At 43.0% G+C, this 25,429-nt stretch overlaps 1 protein-coding gene across 1 annotated transcript in view; it reads left to right on the top strand.

Annotated features, from left to right (window-relative positions):
- Nucleotides 1–24,272, top strand: part of LOC128687186 (T-cell leukemia homeobox protein 3-like) — a 40,901-nt gene extending 16,629 nt beyond the window's left edge. The window contains exons 2-3 of the mRNA XM_053774519.2: nt 15,977–16,149; nt 22,658–24,272. Coding sequence (XP_053630494.2) covers nt 15,977–16,149; nt 22,658–22,846 — 362 coding nt within the window. The 3' untranslated portion in view covers nt 22,847–24,272. The remainder of the gene's footprint in view (nt 1–15,976; nt 16,150–22,657) is intronic.
- The last annotated feature ends 1,157 nt before the right edge of the window (nt 24,273–25,429 follow it).

A 25,429-nucleotide genomic window follows, 5' to 3' on the forward strand; every position in this document is an offset into this window, starting at 1 on the left:
TACCCACTCCTCCAAATAGCACATTTCTCTAACTTCCAATGTCTCTTTCCCACGGGACAACTATCCTCTTCCCTCCCCTTCCTTTCTCCCTTCCTTTTAAGACACTTCCACATTCTTCTTGAAGACGACATCTGCTCGCTTCGTATTATACATTCTTTTCCTCTTCTTAATCTTCTGTTGTATCCACAGAGCATTTTCATGTGCAAATCTACGTAATCGTTACTTTTCCATCTGCAGTTGCTAGGAAATCATCTCCTTACCCAGTTCTAGTTTGGGGTCTGTTATTCTCTGATGGTTTGGCAGATCTTCAGACCAAGGATGGTCTTGGCCATGCTCACCCAGTGACAAGCATGTGGCTGGGTATATCATTTTTCAGTTTTGCTGCATCTACACTATACCATCACCATACTTCCACTATACTAACCTACACCTATACTTCGTCATCACTACATCTCCTCTACACTATCACCACACCTACATCACACTATCACCACACCTACACTACACTATCACCACACCTACACTACACTGTCATCACACCTACACTACACCATCACACCGCAACTACACTATCACCATACCTACACTACACTATCACCACACCTACACCACACCATCACCACACCTACACTACACTGTCACCACACCTACGCTACACAATCACTACACCTACACTACACTATCACCACACCTACACTACACCACCACCACACCTTTCCTACTCCATCACCACACCTACACTACACCATCACCACACCACTACTCCATCACCACACCTACACTACACCATCACCACCCCTACACTAAACTATCACCTCACCTACACTTCACTACCACCACACTTACACTACACCATCACACACCTACACTACACCATCACACACCTACACTACACCATCACACACCTACACTACACCTATCACCACATCTACACTATACTATCACCACACCTGCACTACACGGTCACCACACCTTCCCTACTCCATCACCACACCTACACTACACCATCATCACACAATTACACCACCACACCACTACACCATCACCACACATACACTATACTATCACCTCACCTACACTAATCTACCACCACACCTACACTACAGCATCATCACACTTACATTACACCTATCACCACACCTACACTACACCATCACCACACCTACAATACACCATCACCACACCTACACTACACCATCACCACACCTACACTACACCTATCATCACACCTATACTACACTATCACCACACCTTCCCCACACCACACAAACATCATTCCACCCACTCCCCTACCTCCACAACACTAACACCTCCCCTCCACCACATCCTCTCCCCCACAACATCTTTCCCCTACTACCCCCACCCAACCCCCTCCCTCAATCACACAAATTTCCCCCTCTACCAATGATCATAATCCACCTCCCCTCCTCCACCCCCTCCTACCACCCCCTCCCAGAAAGCTGATCCGTCGATGCCACGAGTGCGATAGTTAAGCAGTTAAACCGTGGCAACAATTAGCATAGGTAACCACCCAGGATTCTCGCATGCGTCGCCACGGACCATCATGCGAAGTGCGGAGACCGCATTTCTCTCACACTGTCTCTTTCCCCCTACTTTCCTTCCCCCCTTCTCCATCCCCCACTCTCCTCTTTTCCCCACTCCTCTGCGTGTCTCTCCCGTGTACCTTGGTGGCGCTGGGACACGTGAAATATGTCATCAGTGCGATGCTCCGTGCCTGAGTTCGGCAGTGCCTTGCGGGAGGGCCACGCGAGGTACGCAAAAGCACGCTGAGAGGCTGGGAAGAACTCGAGAAGAGTAAAAAAACTCTTCTCGAGATACGCAATAACTTTTCTACGTAATCATCAATTTGGTGATATATTCAAGGACAACACGAGATGCGTAGAGTCTCTGAAGAGACACAAGAACTCCGCTATGATCGCAAGAGCTCTGCGTAACACGTAAAAGATCTCCCGGTACGTACACACCCCCTTCCCCCCATCAACGTATGCAAGAACTCTTGCTACGTAAGCAAGAAATCCGCGAGATGCACTTACGGTACATCGATGGAGATGCGTTGATCAGTTTTTTTCGGAGATGCTGCAGCCTTCTCTTTCTCTCTCTCTCTCTCTCTTGCTCCGTCGTTCTTTGACTGATACTTTGTTTTTAGCCTTCTGTTCCTCCGTCAACGTATCTGATAGCGGTCTTGGGAGAGAGAGAGAGAGAGAGAGAGAGAGAGAGAGAGAGAGAGGCTCCAAGTGATTTTTAATTTTGATCTGGTCAGTCACCGAGATTTGAGAAGGTAAACTAGAAAAAGACTGATGGTGGTCCTCTGCGAACTGACACGTAGATCAGAGCCATATATTGCCTGCTGACCGCGGTACTGTTGCGATTTATTAAGGGTTCACGGCTCTCTGATGTAATGGATCTCTTCTGAGAAGGCAGGAGGAGCTCATTACGGGCTGTGAGGTAATGTATTGGAAAGCTAAAACTTTGGCGTCTGGAAAGTTAGAACGTTGACGTCTGGAGAGCAAGTAAACAAACGCCTGGAACGTAGAAATGGTAATGTCTGTAAGCGAGAACAATAACGACTGGGGGAGAAAAACACAAGAGCTGGGAAAAAAAAGAGCAGGGACGTTATGAGAAGAGGACCACTTTCCCCTGGAAATAAGAAGAATAACGACTCGAAAGAAAGAACATAAGATCTGGAAAAAAAAAGAGCAGGGACGTTATGAGAACAAGACCAATTGCCCCTGGAAACAAGAAGAATAACGCCTAACAAAACGTTAAAGGTAAGAGCAATAACGTCTCGAAATCAAGAACAAGAGATATCCTAAAACAACAAAAGCCAAACTTTCCGACAAGGAACAACAAAGGTACGTTAATAACAAGGACACGGGCGTCTGGAAACAACGCTGTAATATAGAGTGTATCAGAACTCATGAATAATAACCCCACCAACTGCCTGTATGACTGATGTCTTGTAATTCCAGCTACTTGCAACTCTCCTCGCCGATACGTGACGCCTGGGAGCCATAATTTCGTATTCGAAAAAGAGAAAATTGCAACAAGACAAAGACGTCAAGTTGGTATCCATTTTTAATGAGTGATAAACGAGACTTCGGATTCGTAGTGATTTTCTCCGTCTTGTCGCTCGTAAGTTATTTATTGTTAATGATTTACAGGTCCTTGCGAGGTGCAAGAAGAACATCGTTCTGAAATGAATGATCTTGAGCATGCACAATGTTAAGCCACTGGGATAATGAGCTTTGTGCACGAAGCCATTAGTGGTGACAATTACACATCTGTGTTTACCATAATGTCATAATAACCTGATTGATCAGGCCGGACTGCAGGAGAAGAATAAAGGTTGAATACAACTACAATAATAAAATTAGCTTTGAGAGTTCTTTTTTTTTTTGCATATTTTTTTTAAACAATTAACTACAGCAACTTTTCCATTAACAGTTAACCATTAACTACAAAATCTGGGATTGAATGTCCGTGTTAAGTAGATGTTATCGTATCAACTGATCTGGGTGTTAAAAGATCTGTATGTTACCGATGCTATATATTCTCAGTCTATGCCCGCCACTGCTGCACTGACTGACTGACTTCAGAGACTGTCTGTAGTGACTGACTTCAGAGACTGTCTGCAGTGACTGACTGCAGAGACTGACTGTAGAGACTATCTACAGAGACTAACTGCGGTGACCGACTGCCGTGACTAACTGCAGTGACTGATTGCAGTACCTGACTGCGGAGACTGACAGCAGAGATTAACAGCAGAGATTGACAGCAGAGACTGACAGCAGAGACTGACAGCAGAGAAAGACTACCCTGAGCGACTATATCACCTGTCAAACACCCGTCAGTGCGTCCACTGTAGCAAATAATGAAAAATAAAAATGACAGCTAAAACGAGGCTAATATTTTCCACGACTCCGACACTTTCCTTCTTGGCGTCACCTTATACGCAATTATTTATGCTTTTGACCTCGCACACTGCGCTGAAATTCTCACAAAAGCAGCCAATATATCGTTGTAACTTACAGAGGCGATAATAAGCTGATAATCTAAATCATATATTCCCTGTAAGGATCAAGGTGGTCACATGTCACAGTGTAGAAACGTACCCCAGAGAGCACCAAGAGCATTGCTTATGCATAGTGTCAATCTAGAAATCAATCTGCATTGCTTTTGCTAACAAAGTGAAATTCTGAGAATAAGGGATTGTTCATACACGCTCGCGCACACACACACACGCGCACGCACACACGCACAAACGCACACACACAGAAAGATCTTAGGGTGAGCATAACACCGAGCGTCTCCGGAAGCACATATCAACCAGATAACTGCTGCAGCATATGGGCGCCTGGCAAACCGGAGAATAGCGTTCTGATATCGCAGTAAGGAATCGTTCAAGACACTGTACACCGTGTACGTCAGGCCCATACTGGAGTACGCAGCGCCAGTTTGGAACCCACACCGGGTCAAGCACGTCAAGCAATTAGAGAAACTGCAAAGGTTTGCAACAAGGTTAGTTCCAGAGCTCAGGGGAATGTCCTACGAAGTAAGGTTAAGGGAAATCGGCCTGACGACACTGGAGGACAGGAAGGTTAGAGGAGACATGATAACGACATACATAATACTGCGTGGAATAGACAAGGTGGACAGAGACAGGATGTTCCAGAGAGGGGACACAGAAACAAGGGATCACACTTGGAAGTTGAAGACTCAAATGAGTCAAAGGGATGTTAGGAAGTATTTCTTCAGTCACAGAGTAGTCAGGAAGTGGAACAAGTCTAGCAAGTGATGTAGTGGAGGCAGGAACCGTACATAGCTTTAAGACGAGGTATCATAGAGCTCATGGAGCAGGGAGAGAGAGGGTCTAGTAGAGTTCAGTGAAGAGGCGGTGCCAGGAGCTGAGTCTCGACCCCTGCAACACACAGAAAAAAAAAGACGAGGAAGGTCAAGTGTTTTATCGACAGGTGTCTTTGACAACTAATAACAATAACAACAACAACAGCAGCAACTACTACTACTACTACTACTACTACTACTACTACTACTACTACTAGTAGTAGTACTACACACATAAGCAGAGAGTGGGTGTGTCCGTGAGGTGGGTGGGGCAGCAAGTGGGTGTGTCCGCGAGGGCGTGAAGAACGGACTGGGGCGTGTCCGTGGAACACGCAATTCGGCAGTTGGACGGGATAATTACACTGTCCTCCTCTCCAGTGGTGACAGTGTCCTCCTCTCCAGTGGTGACAGTGCCCTCCTCTCCAGTGGTGACAGTGTCCTCCTCTCCAGTGGTGACAGTGTCGTCCTCCCCGGTGGTGAGTGTCATTCTCTCCAGTGGTGAGTGTCGTCCTTTCCAGTGGTGAGTGTCGTCCTCTCCAGTGGTGAGTGTCGTTCTCTCCAGTGGTGACAGTGTCGTCCTCCCCAGTGGTGAGTGTCATTCTCTCCAGTGGTGACAGTGTCGTCCTCTCCAGTGGTGAGTGTCGTTCTCTCCAGTGGTGACAGTGTCGTCCTCTCCAGTGGTGAGTGTCGTTCTCTCCAGTGGTGACAGTGCCCTCCTCTCCAGTGGTGACAGTGCCCTCCTCTCCAGTGGTGACAGTGTCGTCCTCTCCAGTGGTGACAGTGTCGTCCTCTCCAGTGATAACCACATCTGTACGTGACCTTGGTGACCTGACATCCGCTGACCATCTTTCCTCCCTCTGTTACCTTTCCCTTCCTTTCCGTTTCTCTTTCCCTTTCTTTTCTTGTCTCCCTTTCAGTCTCCTCTTTCCATACCTCAGTGTAAATCCCCCCTTCTCTCTCTCTCTCTCTCTCTCTCTCTCTCTCTCTCTCTCTCTCTCTCTCTCTCTCTCTCTCTCTCTCTCTCCCTCTCTCCTTCCCTCCCTCCCTTCATCTCTCCTTTCTCTTCACTTCATTCATATAGTTTTTATTTCCTTCCTAAATCTTTCCTTTTTTATTTAATTGACACGAAGTTATTAACAGTTGATACGGCCGTCGAGTGTGTCACACTACCACCTGTGGTGTCACCTGTCTGGCTGTGTCACACTACCACTTGTGGTGTCACCTGTCTGGCTGTGTCACACTACCACCTGTGGTGTCACCTGTCTGGCTGTGTCACACTACCACCTGTGGTGTCACCTGTCTGGCTGTGTCACACTACCACCTGTGGTGTCACCTGTCTGGCTGTGTCACACTACCACCTGTGGTGTCACCTGTCTGGCTGTGTCACACTACCACCTGTGGTGTCACCTGTCTGGCTGTGTCACACTACCACCTGTGGTGTCACCTGTCTGGCTGTGTCACACTACCACCTGTGGTGTCACTTGTCTGGCTGTGTCACACTACCACCTGTGGTGTCACTTGTCTGGCTGTGTCACACTACCACCTGTGGTGTCACCTGTCTGGCTGTGTCACACTACCACCTGTGGTGTCACTTGTCTGGCTGTGTCACACTACCACCTGTGGTGTCACCTGTCTGGCTGTGTCACACTACCACCTGTGGTGTCACTTGTCTGGCTGTGTCACACTACCACCTGTGGTGTCACTTGTCTGGCTGTGTCACACTACCACCTGTGGTGTCACCTGTCTGGCTGTGTCACACTACCACCTGTGGTGTCACTTGTCTGGCTGTGTCACACTACCACCTGTGGTGTCACCTGTCTGGCTGTGTCACACTACCACCTGTGGTGTCACTTGTCTGGCTGTGTCACACTACCACCTGTGGTGTCACTTGTCTGGCTGTGTCACACTACCACCTGTGGTGTCACCTGTCTGGCTGTGTCACACTACCACCTGTGGTGTCACTTGTCTGGCTGTGTCACACTACCACCTGTGGTGTCACTTGTCTGGCTGTGTCACACTACCACCTGTGGTGTCACTTGTCTGGCTGTGTCACACTACCACCTGTGGTGTCACTTGTCTGGCTGTGTCACACTACCACCTGTGGTGTCACTTGTCTGGCTGTGTCACACTACCACCTGTGGTGTCACTTGTCTGGCTGTGTCACACTACCACCTGTGGTGTCACTTGTCTGGCTGTGTCACACTACCACCTGTGGTGTCACTTGTCTGGCTGTGTCACACTACCACCTGTGGTGTCACCTGTCTGGCTGTGTCACACTACCACCTGTGGTGTCACTTGTCTGGCTGTGTCACACTACCACCTGTGGTGTCACTTGTCTGGCTGTGTCACACTACCACCTGTGGTGTCACTTGTCTGGCTGTGTCACACTACCACCTGTGGTGTCACCTGTCTGGCTGTGTCACACTACCACCTGTGGTGTCACTTGTCTGGCTGTGTCACACTACCACCTGTGGTGTCACTTGTCTGGCTGTGTCACACTACCACCTGTGGTGTCACTTGTCTGGCTGTGTCACACTACCACCTGTGGTGTCACCTGTCTGGCTGTGTCACACTACCACCTGTGGTGTCACCTGTCTGGCTGTGTCACACTACCACCTGTGGTGTCACTTGTCTGGCTGTGTCACACTACCACCTGTGGTGTCACTTGTCTGGCTGTGTCACACTACCACCTGTGGTGTCACTTGTCTGGCTGTGTCACACTACCACCTGTGGTGTCACCTGTCTGGCTGTGTCACACTACCACCTGTGGTGTCACTTGTCTGGCTGTGTCACACTACCACCTGTGGTGTCACCTGTCTGGCTGTGTCACACTACCACCTGTGGTGTCACCTGTCTGGCTGTGTCACACTACCACCTGTGGTGTCACTTGTCTGGCTGTGTCACACTACCACCTGTGGTGTCACTTGTCTGGCTGTGTCACACTACCACCTGTGGTGTCACCTGTCTGGCTGTGTCACACTACCACCTGTGGTGTCACTTGTCTGGCTGTGTCACACTACCACCTGTGGTGTCACTTGTCTGGCTGTGTCACACTACCACCTGTGGTGTCACTTGTCTGGCTGTGTCACACTACCACCTGTGGTGTCACTTGTCTGGCTGTGTCACACTACCACCTGTGTTGTCACTTGTCTGGCTGTGTCACACTACCACTTGTGGTGTCACCTGTCTGGCTGTGTCACACTACCACTTGTGGTGTCACCTGTCTGGCTGTGTCACACTGCCACCTGTGGTGTCACCTGTCTGGCTGTGTCACACTACTTTCTGTTGTGTCATGACACTCAGTGCTTGTGTGTCATGTCTGTCAAACATCGTGTCAAAAATGCGAAAGAAAATTTCCTCTTCAGAACATAACATAAGAAGGAAAGAACACTGCAGCAGGCCTACTGGCCCATGCGAGGCATGTCCAAGTCTCCTACCGGCTTAAGCCTAACCTAGTCAGGTCAGGTCATGTTCACTTAAGGAAGGAGCACGGCATATGACCTAGTAGCACAAGCTAGTTAGGTCCAACTCACACCCACCCACACCCACTCATGTATTTATCTAGGCTATTTTTTGTAAAGTAAAAGGACACAAGTGCAACTAATGTGGCATTTTATTGTGGCAACGTTTCGCTCTCCAGGAGCTTTGTCAAGCCGTTACAGGCTATTTTTTAAACTACACAACGTTTTAGCCTCTATAACTGTACTGGGGAGTTTGTTCCACTCATTCACAACTATTTCCAAACCAGTACTTTCCTATATCCTTCCTGAATCTGATTTTTTCCAACTTAAAACCACTGCTGAAAGTCCTGTCTAGGCTAGATATTGTCAGCACGCTATTTACATCCCCTTTATTCCTGTTTTCCATTTATACACCTGAGAAGAATCTGCCTAGTATGAGTTAGTAGGCCTATTGGGCATTCTAAGTAGATACTTCTCAAATCCAATTTTCTCATATATTTGTCTGAAAGTTATCTTCCCTTTCCTGGTATCAAATCTGATGACCTATTCTACTGGCGCTGTATGACCTCTAGGGGAGTGGCGCCTCTTTATGAATTTAATAAGTTTAATAACTCTGGGTTCTTACCGATCTGTTCCTGGTTATTCTTCTGAGTTGTGGGTTAGTCTTTCCCTTCCTCCCTTTCTGTTCCACCCTTTCCCTTCCTCCCTTTCTGTTCCACCCTTTCCCTTCCTCCCTTTCTGTTCCACCCTTTACCTTCCTCTCTTCCTGTTCCACCCTTTCCCTTCCTCCCTTTCTGTTCCACCCTTTACCTTCCTCTCTTCCTGTTCCACCCTTTCCCTTCCTCCCTTTCTGTTCCACCCTTTACCTTCCTCTCTTCCTGTTCCACCCTTTACCTTCCTCTCTTCCTGTTCCACCATTTACCTTCCTCCCTTCCTGTTCCACCCTTTACCTTCCTCCCTTCCTGTTCCACCCTTTACCTTCCTCCCTTTCTGTTCCACCCTTTACCTTCCTCTCTTCCTGTTCCACCCTTTACCTTCCTCCCTTTCTGTTCCACCCTTTACCTTCCTCCCTTCCTGTTCCACCCTTTACCTTCCTCCCTTTCTGTTCCACCCTTTACCTTCCTCTCTTCCTGTTCCACCCTTTCCCTTCCTCCCTTTCTGTTCCACCCTTTACCTTCCTCCCTTCCTGTTCCACCCTTTACCTTCCTCCCTTTCTGTTCCACCCTTTACCTTCCTTTCTTCCTGTTCCACCCTTTCCCTTCCTCCATTCCAGTTCCACCCTTCTCTTCCCTTCCTCCAGTTCCTTTGGCCACTGAAGGATGGAGGAAGGAGAATGCAGAAAATGGAGAGGAACGGAAGGAGAGAGAAAGAGTTGAGGAGGAGAGAGAGATGAATGGAGGGAGGGGATGGGAAGGGAGAACATGGGTGTTGGCTTACACCAGGATTAAGCAATTAGACGAGGGAGGTAATTGACGAATTCCAATTGGATGCCTTCCCTCCCTGTCTCCCTCCCTGCTTCCCTCCCGGTCTCCCTCCCTGCTTCCCTCCCTGCCTACCTCCCTGCTTCCCTCCCTGCCTCCCTCCCTGCTTCCCTCCCAGCTTCCCTCCCTGCTTCCCTCCCTGCTTCCCTCCCTGCCTCCCTCCCTGCTTCCCTCCCTGCCTCCCTCCCTGTCTCCCTCCCTCCCTCCCTCCCTGCCTCACTCCCTGCCTCCCTCCCTGCCTTCCTCTTTGCTTCCCTCCCTGCCTCCCTCTCCCTTCATCCCCCTCTATCTTCCTTCATATCTCTCTTTTTTTTTTTTTTTTTTTACACAGGGTTTGACAAGGTTAAGGATCCCTAGCTTTATTGACAGCTATTTACAGGTTAAGGATTCCTAACTTTATTGGCAAGCTAAGAGCTGTTACCTACATCAGCTCATTTGAAAGCATTTTTATTGTTATGAGACATACAAGTAGGGAACAGGATGAAGTTGGAGCCATCTGTGGGCCAGCATTTTCATTTGATCAACTGACTTTATCTCGTTGACATCATTATGCTGTACGAATGTGTTCCATACTCGAGTCATCCTGGGTATATATGATCTCAGATGGAGTGATGTTCTGGAGAAGGGTACAGCCAGAGTGAAGTTGCTGCTTTCTCTCTCTCTCTCTCTCTCTCTCTCTCTCTCTCTCTCTCTCTCTCTCTCTCTCTCTCTCTCTCTCTCTCTCTCTCTCTCTCTCTCTCTCTCTCTCTCTCTCTCTCTCTCTCTCTCCTCTCTCACCCTATCTCCCTCTTTCCCTCCCTCCCTCCCCCTATACTTATCACTTCCTTCCTTAATCCCCATATCTTTCCCCTTCTTTTCATCCCTCTCCCCTTCACTTCATTCTCCCCTTTCTCTCCCCATCTCTCCCTATATCCCTTCCCTTTGTACCTCACTTCTTTCTCTTAACTCTCTCTCCCTTCCTTTATCCCCATTTACCTAATTACAGTATCGTTTAACTAATGGGTAACGAAAGGTTCAGAGAGGGTAGAAGGTAGATGGAAGAGAGGAGGAGGAGGAAGAGAAGGAGGAGGGAAAGAGATAGGAGTAAAGAGGAAGATATGGAGAATAGGAAAGAGGGAGAGGGAAGAGAAGAGAAGAACAGAAGAAGATAGGATGATTTATTGAATAATTGATACAATTTCTTATGCATATCGCAGAATGGTGGATAATTATGGAGGGATAGAGAGAAGGAAGAAGGGAGGGGAATTATGGAGGGAGGGAGAGAGGGAGGAAGGAAGGGAAAGAGCGAAGGAATGAGGAATGAAAAGGCAGGACAAGACGTGAAAAATGGAATAGAATGATGGAGAGTCGGGGAATGGAAGGGAAAGAGAGAGGTAAAGAAGAAGGGAGGGGAGGGGAAGGGCGAGGAAAAACGGAACAAACAGGAACAACAGAACAGGAAACCCTTTGTTAAAGAGTAACTTTATACACAACAGGATCAACAGGAACATGAAACCCGTTGTTTATTCTGTTGAAATTCTATACGCTGGAGAACACTGAGACAACAGGAGCAACAGGACCTTGAAACCCGTTGGAGAACACTGCCACAAAAACTATTTTGTAGATAGAAAATCTGAAGGCTCTGCTGACACGACCACAGTTTATTGAAACGAGTGACAAAGAGGAACCAGAGGGATGAATGGACGAAGAAATGAATTAAGAGGGTAAAGGAATAGAAAGAGGAATGAATGAAGGCAAGAAAGAAAAGAGTGGAGAAAGAGTCCGAACAAATGTAGACGGAAGGGAGATAAAAGGAAGAAGGTAAACGAAGGAACGAAGAGAAAAGGAAAGGCAGAAGAAGGATCGAAGGAATGTCTGCTAATCTCCAGACGCTGCATAATCCCAGCGGATTTAGTATTGCACCACGAAAAAAAATAATGAATAAATAAATATATATGAGGCGGGCCAAAGCAGCATGGGTTCGACTCCTTTGCTAGTCGCAGTGTTGTTATTGATGAACACCACTCGTTCGTGGGCACAATAATATATGTGTATATATATATATATATATATATATATATATATATATATATATATATATATATATATATATATATATATATACATATATATACACACAATATTTCTTAATATACACACACACACATACAACCATTAGAGAACATGGAAGACACAAACCAAATAAAAAAAAACAATGATCACTTGGCTGGCAACACTCACGTCAACATTGAAAAAAACAGTATACCATTTTCTTTTTTTTTTAAATCACAATTTTTTTGGAACAAGTCGCAATTAGCGGGGTCGCTAATGCACAGCTCCGGCTGATTTAATGACTTCATTTATTATAATTACTCCGAATCCATAACACTTAGGTATTCGATAAATTACCATAACGCCCTCGATCATCAGCGTATATGACGACACCTGGCAACCCTTGACGCAACTCTGTGCCACTGTTGCCACAAGTGCCTAGAGAGAGAATTAATTAATACGTATTTAGAGGATTATTTGGTAAATTGTCTTTTTTTTCTTGACTGACAATGTACTTTGTGTCCGATTTATTTTTTTAAATTATGATAATCGTGATGATTAGGAAGTGGTATAATTTAGTTAATAATAATAATAATAATAATAATAATAATAATAGCAGTAATAGTAGTAAAAATAATAATAATAATAATAATAATAATAATAATAATAATAATATTGATGTTTTATATTATTATATTAATAATAACAACAATAAAAATATAAAACATCATCAATATTATCATTATTATTATTTAAATAATAATTGTCATTAAAATAATATGGTTTACAAGCAAGCCAAAGTCAACTACGAAGAGCAGCACTCTGGTCAGCGTAATATATCACTTATTGATAGCAAATTAGATGGAGGTGTTAGAGCAAAGGTAAACACCACCTGAATATTGGTTGAATATTTCCTGGCTGACAGGTAAATAACTTCCTCTCAACCACCACCTGCCACCACACACGCTATGCCAAATTAATAAGAGAAGGTGTGTGTGTGTGTGTGTGTATGTATAATAATTGTATGTATATATATATATATATATATATATATATATATATATATATATATATATATATATATATATATATATATATATATATATATATATATATATATATATATATATATATATATATATATATGTACGTACCTCCAGTGTCCAGGCTTTTAGAGATTTAACAATTCGACACCTATTTAATAATAATAATAATAATAATAATAATTAATAATTATAATTGAATTCCTACCCTGGTGTATTCTGCCAGGGTAGGGATTCAGTTATATTTATTATAATTATAATTATCATTATAATTATTATATTGCAATGTCATCCTTGAACAGGTTGCAAACAAGACTCGGGGATGATAAGTCGAGAATTATGCAAGTCTGTTTAATCTGGTAGCAAACAAGACTGAAAGTCACCGTACATGGTAGACAGTGCGGTGTATTCCTTTACCTCTGATATACCTTTGACGAGCTTCGAGAGTTTTTTTTACTCTCGAAGCCCGGCCTTGGGCGTACATGAACACAATGCCGTACAAGGTATACAATACAGTGCTTGGAACACCATACCGTGCTTGGAACACAATACAGGGCTTGGAACACAATACAGGGCTTGGAACACAATACAGGGCTTGGAACACAATACAGGGCTTGGAACACAATACAGGGCTTGGAACACAATTCAGGGCTTGGAACACAATACCGTGCCTGGAACATAATGCTGTACCAGCAGCACAATTCCGTGCCAGAAACAAAATACCGTGCGTGGAACACAATAACGTGCCTGGAACAATTCACAACTGACCGACAACGCAGAAGCTAAAAAAATTACATTTCGGTTAGCGATTTCTTAATATTTCAAAACGTCGACCACGTTTCCCTCACCACATTAGCATTTTCCTCACCGGTAAAAAATAAAAATTTGAACGTTCACGTAGACCTACCGTTTTGACGCACAAGTTATGAACATCGTGTGTTCACAATAATTTTGCTTGTCTAGAGAACGTTTGTCCAGCGGAAGGCCTCGGTCAGATGACCAAGACCTCCAGCACTGTGGGTCATCGTAGGACTAAGACCTGCGTCAAGGAAAGAAGCATTTGTCTTGTTTCCCGACTAATCTTACCTAACCTAACCTAATCTACCCTAACCCAACCTTATCTACCCTAACCTAACCTTATCTACCCTAACCTAACCTAATCTACCCTAACCCAACCTTATCTACCCTAACCTAACCTTATCTACCCTAACCTAACCTAATCTACCCTAACCCAACCTTATCTACCCTAACCTAACCTTATCTACCCTAACCTAACCTAATCTACCCAAACCCAACATAACCTAACGTAACCTAACCTAATCTACCCTAACCCAACCTTATCTACCCTAACCTAACCTTATCTACCCTAACCTAACCTTATCTACCCTAACCTAACCTAATCTACCCTAACCCAACCTTATCTACCCTAACTTAACCTTATCTACCCTAACCTAACCTAATCTACCCAAACCCAACATAACCTAACGTAACCTAACCTTATCTACCCTAACCTAACCTTATCTACCCTAACCTAACCTTATCTACTCTAACCTAACCTAATCTACCCTAACCTAACCTAACCTTACGAAACCTAACCTAACCTAACTTCCCCTAACGTAATGTAACGTAACGGAACCTAACATCCCCTAACCTAACCTAACGTAACCTTACGTAACATAACCTAACTTTCCATAACCTAACGTAACGTAACGTAACGTAGCCTAACCTAACCTAACATCCCCTAACCTAACCTAACCTAACCTAACCTAACCTAACCTAACCTAACCTAACCTAACCTAACCTAACCTAACCTTACCTTACGTAACATAACCTAACTTTCCATAACCTAACGTAACGTAACGTCACGTAGCCTAACCTAACCTAACACCCCCTAACCTAACCTAACCTTACGTAACCTAACCTAACCTAACCTTACGTAACCTAACCTAACCTAACTTCCTCTAACGTAACGTAACGTAACGTAACGTAACGTAACGTAACGTAACGTAACGTAACGTAACGTAACCTGGCTAAGCTATGTATGGCCGCATGACTAAGGTCTTCGATTGGTTTACCTCTCCACACAGTAATAACATAATGCATCATTAATATGAGCTGGTATGTTTACTATCCACATAGATAAAAATATATATAACAGGAAAGGGACACGGTAGTGTATATCTTTATGTTTATATATGTATATACTGGGAGAGTGAAACATATAACGACGTTTCGGTGACTAGTTAATGTCCCCCAAGTAGGACCGAAGCGTCGTCAAAATTTTCGTTCTCTTATGTGCGGGTTATTCACGTATTGTTCCAGTCACGATCTTGTTGCTTTTTTTTTAAAAAAAAACTCAGGTTACGCATCCGCGGCTGCCATGATAATAAAAGATACGCGTAGGCAAAGCTTTTGTAATAATAAACAAATGAGCAAAGCTCCTGGAGAGCGAAACGTTCCCACAATAAAATGTCACATTAGTTGCATTTATGTCCTTTTACCTAACAAAATTTACCCAATTCTTACAAAAATTGGATTTTTTTTTTCATGCATTTTGAAAGCCTCTGATAAATGCGTATTAGGTCGTGCCTTCTTTTGACATACGCATTTTTTCTGTAATTGGTCATGCACATGTAGCGCATGCGAGTAATCAATACTTGTGTATAACGAACACTATGATATAACGAACATTGGGAAAATATAATCACTAAAACGAACTCTGAATATATGAAAAAAAGCCCCTAAGATGTTCTGTGTTTTTTTCAGTCATCTTCTGCCCTTACGGGTTGAAAAAAAGCCCTAAGATGTTCTGTATTTTTTTAAGTCATCTTCTGCCCTTACGGGTTTACACAGGATATAATATTTTTGACTTGTTGGGAACAAGTGACATGTAGTTTTATTCACCCTTTGAGTAGTCGATAGGATTTAAACCCAATTATTCAAACCAATGCTTTAATTTTTTTTCATTTGACTGTAACAAAAATAATAATTATCATATCATTACCTAACAATAATTTCAATTTTAACTCTGATCTGTTTCGATGAATAAAAAAATTCCCAGTTAACCCAACGGAATTTTTGTTCCATTCTCCACCAGACGCCGTCAACCTGTTCAACAGCAGACAGCCGCCCAAGAAGAAGCGGAAGAGCCGGACAGCCTTCACCAACCACCAGATCTTTGAATTGGAGAAGCGGTTCCTGTATCAGAAGTACCTATCGCCAGCAGACAGGGACGAGCTGGCTCAGTCTCTTGGTCTCAGTAACGCTCAGGTGAGGTACCACAACACCCGTCACTGTTTAGGTATTTGTAAAAAGTTGCGCTAATTTTTAGAGGGGTGGACCCAGTAAGCTAGCGGGAAGCCTCGGTCAGATGGCTCCAGCTGCGGGTCATCATATGACTAAGACCAGCATCTAATTTCTTGACAAACCTTGCCTAACCTAACTATTTAGGTATTGACTTGCACTGTTATTATTATTATTATTATTATTATTATTATTATTATTATTATTATTATTATTATTATTATTATTATTATTATTATTGTTGTTGTTGTTATTGTTATTATTATTTCTATCATGGCGACTCATCTTAAATATTTCTCGTGTCTACATTTACTTAAGTAAATATTAATCCGGTTTATTTACCATTATAATTACTTGTCAGCTGCAGGAGCCTTCTTATAAACCTTATAAACCCTCTTATAAACCATCATGTAGACCTCCTTATAACCATTCTCGTAAACCCTCTCATGAACCTTGCAAACCTTGTTATCAACCTTCTTATGAACCTTTCAATAATCCATTTTATAAATCCCAAGAGTTTTTCATGCACCTTATAAATCTTCTTCTAAACCTTCTTATAAATCTTCTTATAAATCGTCTTATAAACCCTCTTAAAAACCTTCTTATAAACCTTCTACGCATTTGGAATGAAGACATATTAACAGCCTGGAAAAAATTAAACATAAACTCAGTCAAGTTTCTGGGTTTAAAGTTTTTCGTAGGAAAACGGAAGTCAGGAAACACACCACTGAAACCCCTAAACTAAGCTTTGTATAAAGTGCCAAGAAATGGGATCACTTCCGAGAGGAGCGAGGATACATACACACATCGAGAAGTGTATTATTCTCAGTGTATATGTGTATGCTGACAGTTTACTCTAATCCCTATTTTAGGGAGTAAATCATTCTTGTCTGGCGCAGCCTTTAATGACCCTCGTGTGGTCGACAGGCTTGAAACCCCCCGTTAACCCTTCTGAAAAGAGTAGAATTTGTTGTATGTCTCACCGATGTTTATAAGTGAGAAATAAATTAATTCCTAGTAATTATCAATTATTTCTCTAAATTAGCGTGAAGAACAGACACGTAGTAGAGCTAGGTTTCATTAGCGCTACGTTTCTCTCTGTGTAGAACTTTATCAGCTTTAGAAGCTTTACAAAGTATAAAAAGTTTATTCGTCACTGTGCTAATTCTTCACAGTTCAATGTGGCTTATTAAGATATCGTTAGTGTTTAATATTACTGATTTCTCTCAAGACATTTGCAACAAGTGGGACGATAGCCAGGGAGGTGCATCATGTGGGACGATAGCCAGGGAGGTGCATCATGTGGGACGATAGCCAGGGAGGTGCATCATGTGGGACGATAGCCAGGGAGGTGCATCATGTGGGACGATAGCCAGGGAAGTGCATTATGTGGGACGATAGCCAGGGAGGTGCATCATGTGGGACGATAGCCAGAGAGGTGCATCATGTGAGACGATAGCCATGGAGGTGCATCATGTAGGACGATAGCCAGGGAAGTGCATCATGTGGGACGATAGCCAGGGAAGTGCATCATGTGGTACGATAGCCAGGGAGGTGCATCATGTGAGACGATAGCCAGGGAAGTGCATCATGTGAGACGATAGCCAGGGAGGTGCATCATGTGGGACGATAGCCAGGGAGGTGCATCATGTGAGACGATAGCCAGGGAGGTGCATCATGTGGGACGATAGCCAGGGAAGTGCATCATGTGGGACGATAGCCAGGGAGGTGCATCATATGAGACGATAGCCAGGGAAGTGCATCATGTGAGACGATAGCCAGGGAAGTGCATCATGTGGAACGATAGCCAGGGAGGTGCATCATATGAGACGATAGCCAGGGAAGTGCATCATGTGAGACGATAGCCAGGGAGGTGCATCATGCGAGACGATAGCCAGGGAGGTGCATCATGTGGGACGATAGCCAGGGAAGTGCATCATGTGGGACGATAGCCAGAGAGGTGCATCATGCGAGACGATAGCCAGGGAGGTGCATCATGTGGAACGATAGCCAGGGAGGTGCATCATATGAGACGATAGCCAGGGAAGTGCATCATGTGGAACGATAGCCAGGGAGGTGCATCATATGAGACGATAGCCAGGGAAGTGCATCATGTGAGACGATAGCCAGGGAGGTGCATCATGCGAGACGATAGCCAGGGAGGTGCATCATGTGGGACGATAGCCAGGGAGGTGCATCATGTGAGACGATAGCCAGGGAGGTGCATCATGCGAGACGATAGCCAGGGAGGTGCATCATGCGAGACGATAGCCAGGGAGGTGCATCATGTGGGACGATAGCCAGGGAGGAAGTACGACAAAATTCAAGTTTCTGAAAGGTTACGATAGAATTAATCATCTCAGAGTACTCTGAAAAGTTTTGTGTTGTAAATACGTATGATATAGTTAGTCATATTCTACCGACATGAGAGTACTGTTGATACGAAATGGGTTGTTTGTGATACTGCCGGCGAACGATGGTTTTGCCAGTTATGATGCTGACGAATCATAGTCTTAATCGGAGATTTTGATGAGACAAAGGGATCTGGTTGAAGAGGAAGCCAGTCAAGAAGCAAGAAGGCAAACATAGCGAGTCAAGAAGCAAGAAGGCAAACATAGTGAGTCAAGAAGCAAGAAGGCAAACTTAGTGAGTCAAGAAGCAAGAAGGCAAACATAGTGAGTCAAGAAGCAAGAAGGCAAACATAGTGAGTCAAGAAGCAAGAAGGAAGATATAGTGAGTCAAGAAGCAAGAAGGCATAGTGAGTCAAGAAGCAAGAAGGCAGACATAGTGAGTCAAGAAGCAAGAAGGCAGACATAGTGAGTCAAGAAGCAAGAAGGCAGACATAGTGAGTCAAGAAGCAAGAAGGCAGACATAGTGAGTCAAGAAGCAAGAAGGCAGACATAGTGAGTCAAGAAGCAAGAAGGCAGACATAGTGAGTCAAGAAGCAAGAAGGCAAACATAGTGAGTCAAGAAGCAAGAAGGCAGACATAGTGAGTCAAGAAGCAAGAAGGCAGACATAGTGAGTCAAGAAGCAAGAAGGCAGACATAGCGAGTCAAGAAGCAAGAAGGCAAACATAGTGAGTCAAGAAGCAAGAAGGAAGATATAGTGAGTCAAGAAGCAAGAAGGCAGACATAGTGAGTCAAGAAGCAAGAAGGCAGACATAGCGAGTCAAGAAGCAAGAAGGCAGACATAGTGAGTCAAGAAGCAAGAAGGCAGACATAGTGAGTCAAGAAGCAAGAAGGCAGACATAGTGAGTCAAGAAGCAAGAAGGCAGACATAGTGAGTCAAGAAGCAAGAAGGCAGACATAGTGAGTCAAGAAGCAAGAAGGCAGACATAGCGAATCAAGAAGCAAGAAGGCAGACATAGTGAGTCAAGAAGCAAGAAGGCAGACATAGCGAGTCAAGAAGCAAGAAGGCAGACATAGCGAGTCAAGAAGCAAGAAGGCAGACATAGTGAGTCAAGAAGCAAGAAGGCAGACACAGTGAGTCAAGAAGCAAGAAGGCAGACATAGTGAGTCAAGAAGCAAGAAGGCAGACATAGTGAGTCAAGAAGCAAGAAGGCAGACATAGTGAGTCAAGAAGCAAGAAGGCAGACATAGTGAGTCAAGAAGCAAGAAGGCAGACATAGCGAATCAAGAAGCAAGAAGGCAGACATAGTGAGTCAAGAAGCAAGAAGGCAGACATAGCGAGTCAAGAAGCAAGAAGGCAGACATAGTGAGTCAAGAAGCAAGAAGGCAGACATAGTGAGTCAAGAAGCAAGAAGGCAGACATAGCGAGTCAAGAAGCAAGAAGGCAGACATAGCGAGTCAAGAAGCAAGAAGGCAGACATAGTGAGTCAAGAAGCAAGAAGGCAGACATAGCGAGTCAAGAAGCAAGAAGGCAGACATAGTGAGTCAAGAAGCAAGAAGGCAGACATAGTGAGTCAAGAAGCAAGAAGGCAGACATAGTGAGTCAAGAAGCAAGAAGGCAGACATAGCGAGTCAAGAAGCAAGAAGGCAGACATAGTGAGTCAAGAAGCAAGAAGGCAGACATAGCGAGTCAAGAAGCAAGAAGGCAAACATAGTGAGTCAAGAAGCAAGAAGGCAGACATAGCGAGTCAAGAAGCAAGAAGGCAGACATAGTGAGTCAAGAAGCAAGAAGGCAGACATAGTGAGTCAAGAAGCAAGAAGGCAGACATAGTGAGTCAAGAAGCAAGAAGGCAGACATAGCGAGTCAAGAAGCAAGAAGGCAGACATAGTGAGTCAAGAAGCAAGAAGGCAGACATAGCGAGTCAAGAAGCAAGAAGGCAGACATAGTGAGTCAAGAAGCAAGAAGGCAGACATAGCGAGTCAAGAAGAAAGAAGGCAGACATAGCGAGTCAAGAAGCAAGAAGGCAGACATAGCGAGTCAAGAAGCAAGAAGGCAGACATAGTGAGTCAAGAAGCAAGAAGGCAGACATAGCGAGTCAAGAAGCAAGAAGGCAGACATAGCGAGTCAAGAAGCAAGAAGGCAGACATAGCGAGTCAAGAAGCAAGAAGGCAGACATAGTGAGTCAAGAAGCAAGAAGGCAGACATAGCGAGTCAAGAAGCAAGAAGGCAGACATAGTGAGTCAAGAAGCAAGAAGGCAGACATAGCGAGTCAAGAAGCAAGAAGGCAGACATAGCGAGTCAAGAAGCAAGAAGGCAGACATAGCGAGTCAAGAAGCAAGAAGGCAGACATAGTGAGTCAAGAAGCAAGAAGGCAGACATAGCGAGTCAAGAAGCAAGAAGGCAGACATAGCGAGTCAAGAAGCAAGAAGGCAGACATAGCGAGTCAAGAAGCAAGAAGGCAGACACAACCAACCAAGAAATGAGATAGCAGACACAACCTGTAATGTTTTGCCAGCGCTCTACTGCCTCTGCTAAAAATCCAGCTATAACTGCTAATTTTAAGCCTTCTGGTGTTTCACGTATTCTTAACTAATCTCTTCAGAGAGTACCGAATTTAACACTTCCTATAAACAAGAAACTCCGTGAACCCAACCCAGATGCAGAATAAGCAGGAATGTTTTCTATTTATTTTCTCTAATTCAGTGGGATTACTATTTCTGTCAGAAACATGACTTGTAGGACATGCCAAGTTAGTGAGAAAAAAAAATCCTGCATCTGTCACTTTGGTCCGATTTGTTGGATTACTGAGCACTGATTAATACTGGATGATCGATGGTCTTTAAAGACTTCACTTATGTCTCTCTCCTTATCAGTGTATGAACCATCTTTGAGTAATGGGTCAATTTTACTGGTGATTATCGCCTTGCAATTCACTTACGTACTATTTATTTTTCATCTGTTACGAATAAATTTAAGGCTTTTGCATAAAATATCTGGCAAACCTTGACATATTATAGCTTATTAAATAGTCTATCTTTCTACACCTAAATAAATGAACAACGAAGCACATAGTGTTCAAGAAAGTGACCATAAAGTTAATCTCACACACTGTGCATTTAGTCTGATCATATTTGTGTATGCTAAGCTGACAGAAGTACTTATAACCAAGCCTGGCTACCGCGACGTCACTCAATTTATATTGCAAGTTGCTCCGTAAATGTGCTTATCTACGTTCATGTTATCATAGAGTTATAGATCTACTCAGGCTTCTAACTGCATTCCAGTGGCATTCAGATGCACTACTCTCTTCTCTCGTAATACTTGACACACAGAGATCAAGGCTGTGTTTAAACATCTTCCTTCAAAGTACTCTCTTTGGTTAATTTGTAAACCTTATCGTGTAGGTTCAGTTCAGTGAGAGGTAAAGTAGAACTCATAAGAATTGCCGACTTTGTTTAAGTGAAAACCATAAACATTAGAGCGATTTTACGAAGCCGGTTTGTTTTCTCGTAGAAATTTCGCAGAGACGAAGACAAATATATCTTTTACGATTTACAGAAGACAATTTATGCGTGCGGTTTGAGGTTTATCGACTACACGAGAGTCATTAAGACATCTTGAAACCCGTTCACCACCAGTGAAGAATACTTTAACCCCCCTAAAATACACACTAAACTTAACTCTTTGTATACATACTCAAGAGGCATACACCTCTCAATGCATATAATCTTGTAAGTGACTGGATTTGTTTTACATCTTCACCGACTTATTTTAAAGGTTTTCCCGATTAGCCGACGAATCGTCTGATTTGTTATAGTCACCCGTTATTGAATAAATTTTATAGTTCCCAATGATCCTTATAGTTTTTATTTAATGTTTATTAGTGATTCGATTTATCTTCGCTGAACCTAACGCAGACTACACAGTACTGTTTGTCGAGAAAGGAAGAGAAGGGGAGTAAAGATAATAATTATAATTAATATAATAATAATAATAATGATGATAATAATAATAATAATAATAATAATAATAATAATAATAATAATAATAATAATAATAATAATAATAATAATAATAATAATAATAATAATAATAGGATATTAACTCAGTGTCTTCTCTTGGCAGGTGATAACGTGGTTCCAGAACCGACGGGCGAAGCTGAAGCGAGACATGGAGGAACTGAAGAGAGACGTGGAGTGTACCAAAGTGATCGCTACCAACAAGACGCTGCTGGAGGCCTCGGTCAACGTGGCGGCACTGCTCAAAGTCAAGGAACTGCCTAGGATACCCATCACCTCGCTGCCCCAGCACTAGTGCCACGCCCTCGCCCGCTTGTGGTCCCTGCATAGGTGAACAAACGTCAGGAGTTAACAGGAAAACGTTTTGTCACACCTGCTGGCCTGCCTGCGACACCTACATAGGAGACAAAACGAGAGATAGGTGAAAAAAAAAACACGTTTTGTTATACCTGCTGGCACCTGTCTGCAGCACCTGTGTAGGTGAAGGAACGTCAAGAGATCAACGGGAACGTTTGGCTGCCTACTGACCTGCTTGAAGCACTTACAGAGATTGTAAAGGCCCAGAGGAAACGTTCATTTATTTCCCTACTGGCTTGCCTAGAGCACATGCACAGGTACACAGAAATCAGAATAAACTAAAACGTTTTACAACTGCTTATCTAGAGCCTGTCTCTCTCTGTATCTCCCGAGACAAAAGATGAGATGACGGGACAGGAAGATGTGCGTGCTCACTTCTGTCTTGAGAAATGTCTGTTGTGAGGCAGGGGAAATGGTATCTGTATTTCGTTTCCTGTCAACGAAGAAGGAACAGACAGGAATATGATACAGGAGGCTGTTGTGGTGGTGTCGTATTTGAAGACTTGGTTTGAGAGATTCTTCTGTCTTTTCGAGCCATTGATGGGGTTTTGAAAACACTGCTAAGTCAGTGATAAAACCCTTAATACGTTAAAGAAATGTCTAAAACGTTGAAGAAACGTTAATAGTGCGTAAAAGAAATACATTCTGTCTATCATATCCCAACCAAAAAGATGAGATAATTCCAAGAAATGCAGTTTGAAAGGAGATGTGATGAGGGCAGTGAGGTAATTCTCAAGGCATGAGTAAAGTCTTGATTTCTGGAGAAAAAGCAATGGCCTCTTGTCACGTCATCATATTATCTCTTATCATTATATTCTCTCTCATCATTCTCTCACACATGAAAATTCTTATTACATGATTTATTCGCTGTCAACATTATCACCATCACCTTTCATAATTATTATGATGATAATGATGACGATGATCATCATGATAATGATCATCAAGTCATGATCATTATAGATCATCATCATCATCAGATTTTCATTGTTAGCAAGTGACCGTAAGACAGAGAAAAAAAAAATCAACACCACGAATGGTAACAAAAAACAAGCTTTCAATAAGAAATATATCGATACATTTCGAAAAGACATCGAGTATTGGACTTCACATCGACTTCTCCGATACGCATGATACGCAAGCAGGTTTGTGACAGCAGTAACAGTAACAGCAGCAGCAGTAACAGCAGCAGCTATAAAAGCAGCAACAAGAGCAGGCGAGGTATAAAAAGTTTCATTACCTCCTTGTTAGCGTCTGCTAACAAGGTGATTTACATACATAAATACATGCATACATACATAGACATACATACATATATACATAACGGCCAGTGCAGTTGTTATTTGCTTAAAACTACATGTTCGTGGATGCATTAATGTATGTATATATATATATATATATATATATATATATATATATATATATATATATATATATATATATATATATATATATATATATATATATATATATATATATATATATATATATATATATATATATATATATATATATATATACATTTGGGCATTTACAAAACGTTCCACGAACATAATTCTCTTTTTCTCTCTGTCAAGCAAATGCCTTTTATTTTTTCATTGTATATAAATGCGGAGACCAAAAAAAAAAAATTCGTTAGGTTAAAAGTAAACATTGAGATAATTCGTAATAATAAAAGAATAATTGCTGCAATTATTCTTTTATTTGTGGATGTGGTAAATACCGAGGGAAAGAACGCATATTGAATTTTAATAAAAAGAAGAGTAAGTTCAAATTCACTTTGCCTTGATTTTACGTGGAATTCAAAGTAATTATTTAGCAAGGAAAGTCAAAGAATTTATCCGGTAGATAAATTTGTGTTGGAATCAGGGTGTGAATTGAGACAAAAATCGAAATATTTGATGTGATTTTTTTTTCATGCGCAATGATTTCTAGATTTAACTCGTAAGGAAGCGCTAGTAATACTCCTGTAGTAGTACTCCTACAGTGGTTCTGTAGTAGTTCTCCTGTAGTAGTACTCCTGCAGCAGCACGTCTTCCTGCAGCAGAGGGTGTCACACCTGCAAGACTTGCGTGAGAGATTCCTTCTGACGTCTGTCCAGTGGATTCCCAGCCTGTGTGACCCCCTGAGATCGTTCACTCTACCCACCTGCAGTAGTCATTACACACACACACACACACACACACACACACACACACACACACACACACACACACACACACACACACACACACACACACACACACACACACAAAACTCACCATCATACATTTGTGGATAGTTCATCTTGTTCTGTACATAATAATTTTACCTGGTAACCGGTGTTTATATTTGTCAAGTGATATATATGTGTAACTTCATTACATATATATATATATATATATATATATATATATATATATATATATATATATATATATACATATATATATATATATATATATATATATATATATATATATATATATATATATATATATATATATATATATATATATATATATATATATATATATATAGT

Source organism: Cherax quadricarinatus, chromosome 40 (assembly GCF_038502225.1).
Source record: "Cherax quadricarinatus isolate ZL_2023a chromosome 40, ASM3850222v1, whole genome shotgun sequence".
Taxonomy (NCBI): Eukaryota; Metazoa; Arthropoda; class Malacostraca; order Decapoda; family Parastacidae; genus Cherax; species Cherax quadricarinatus.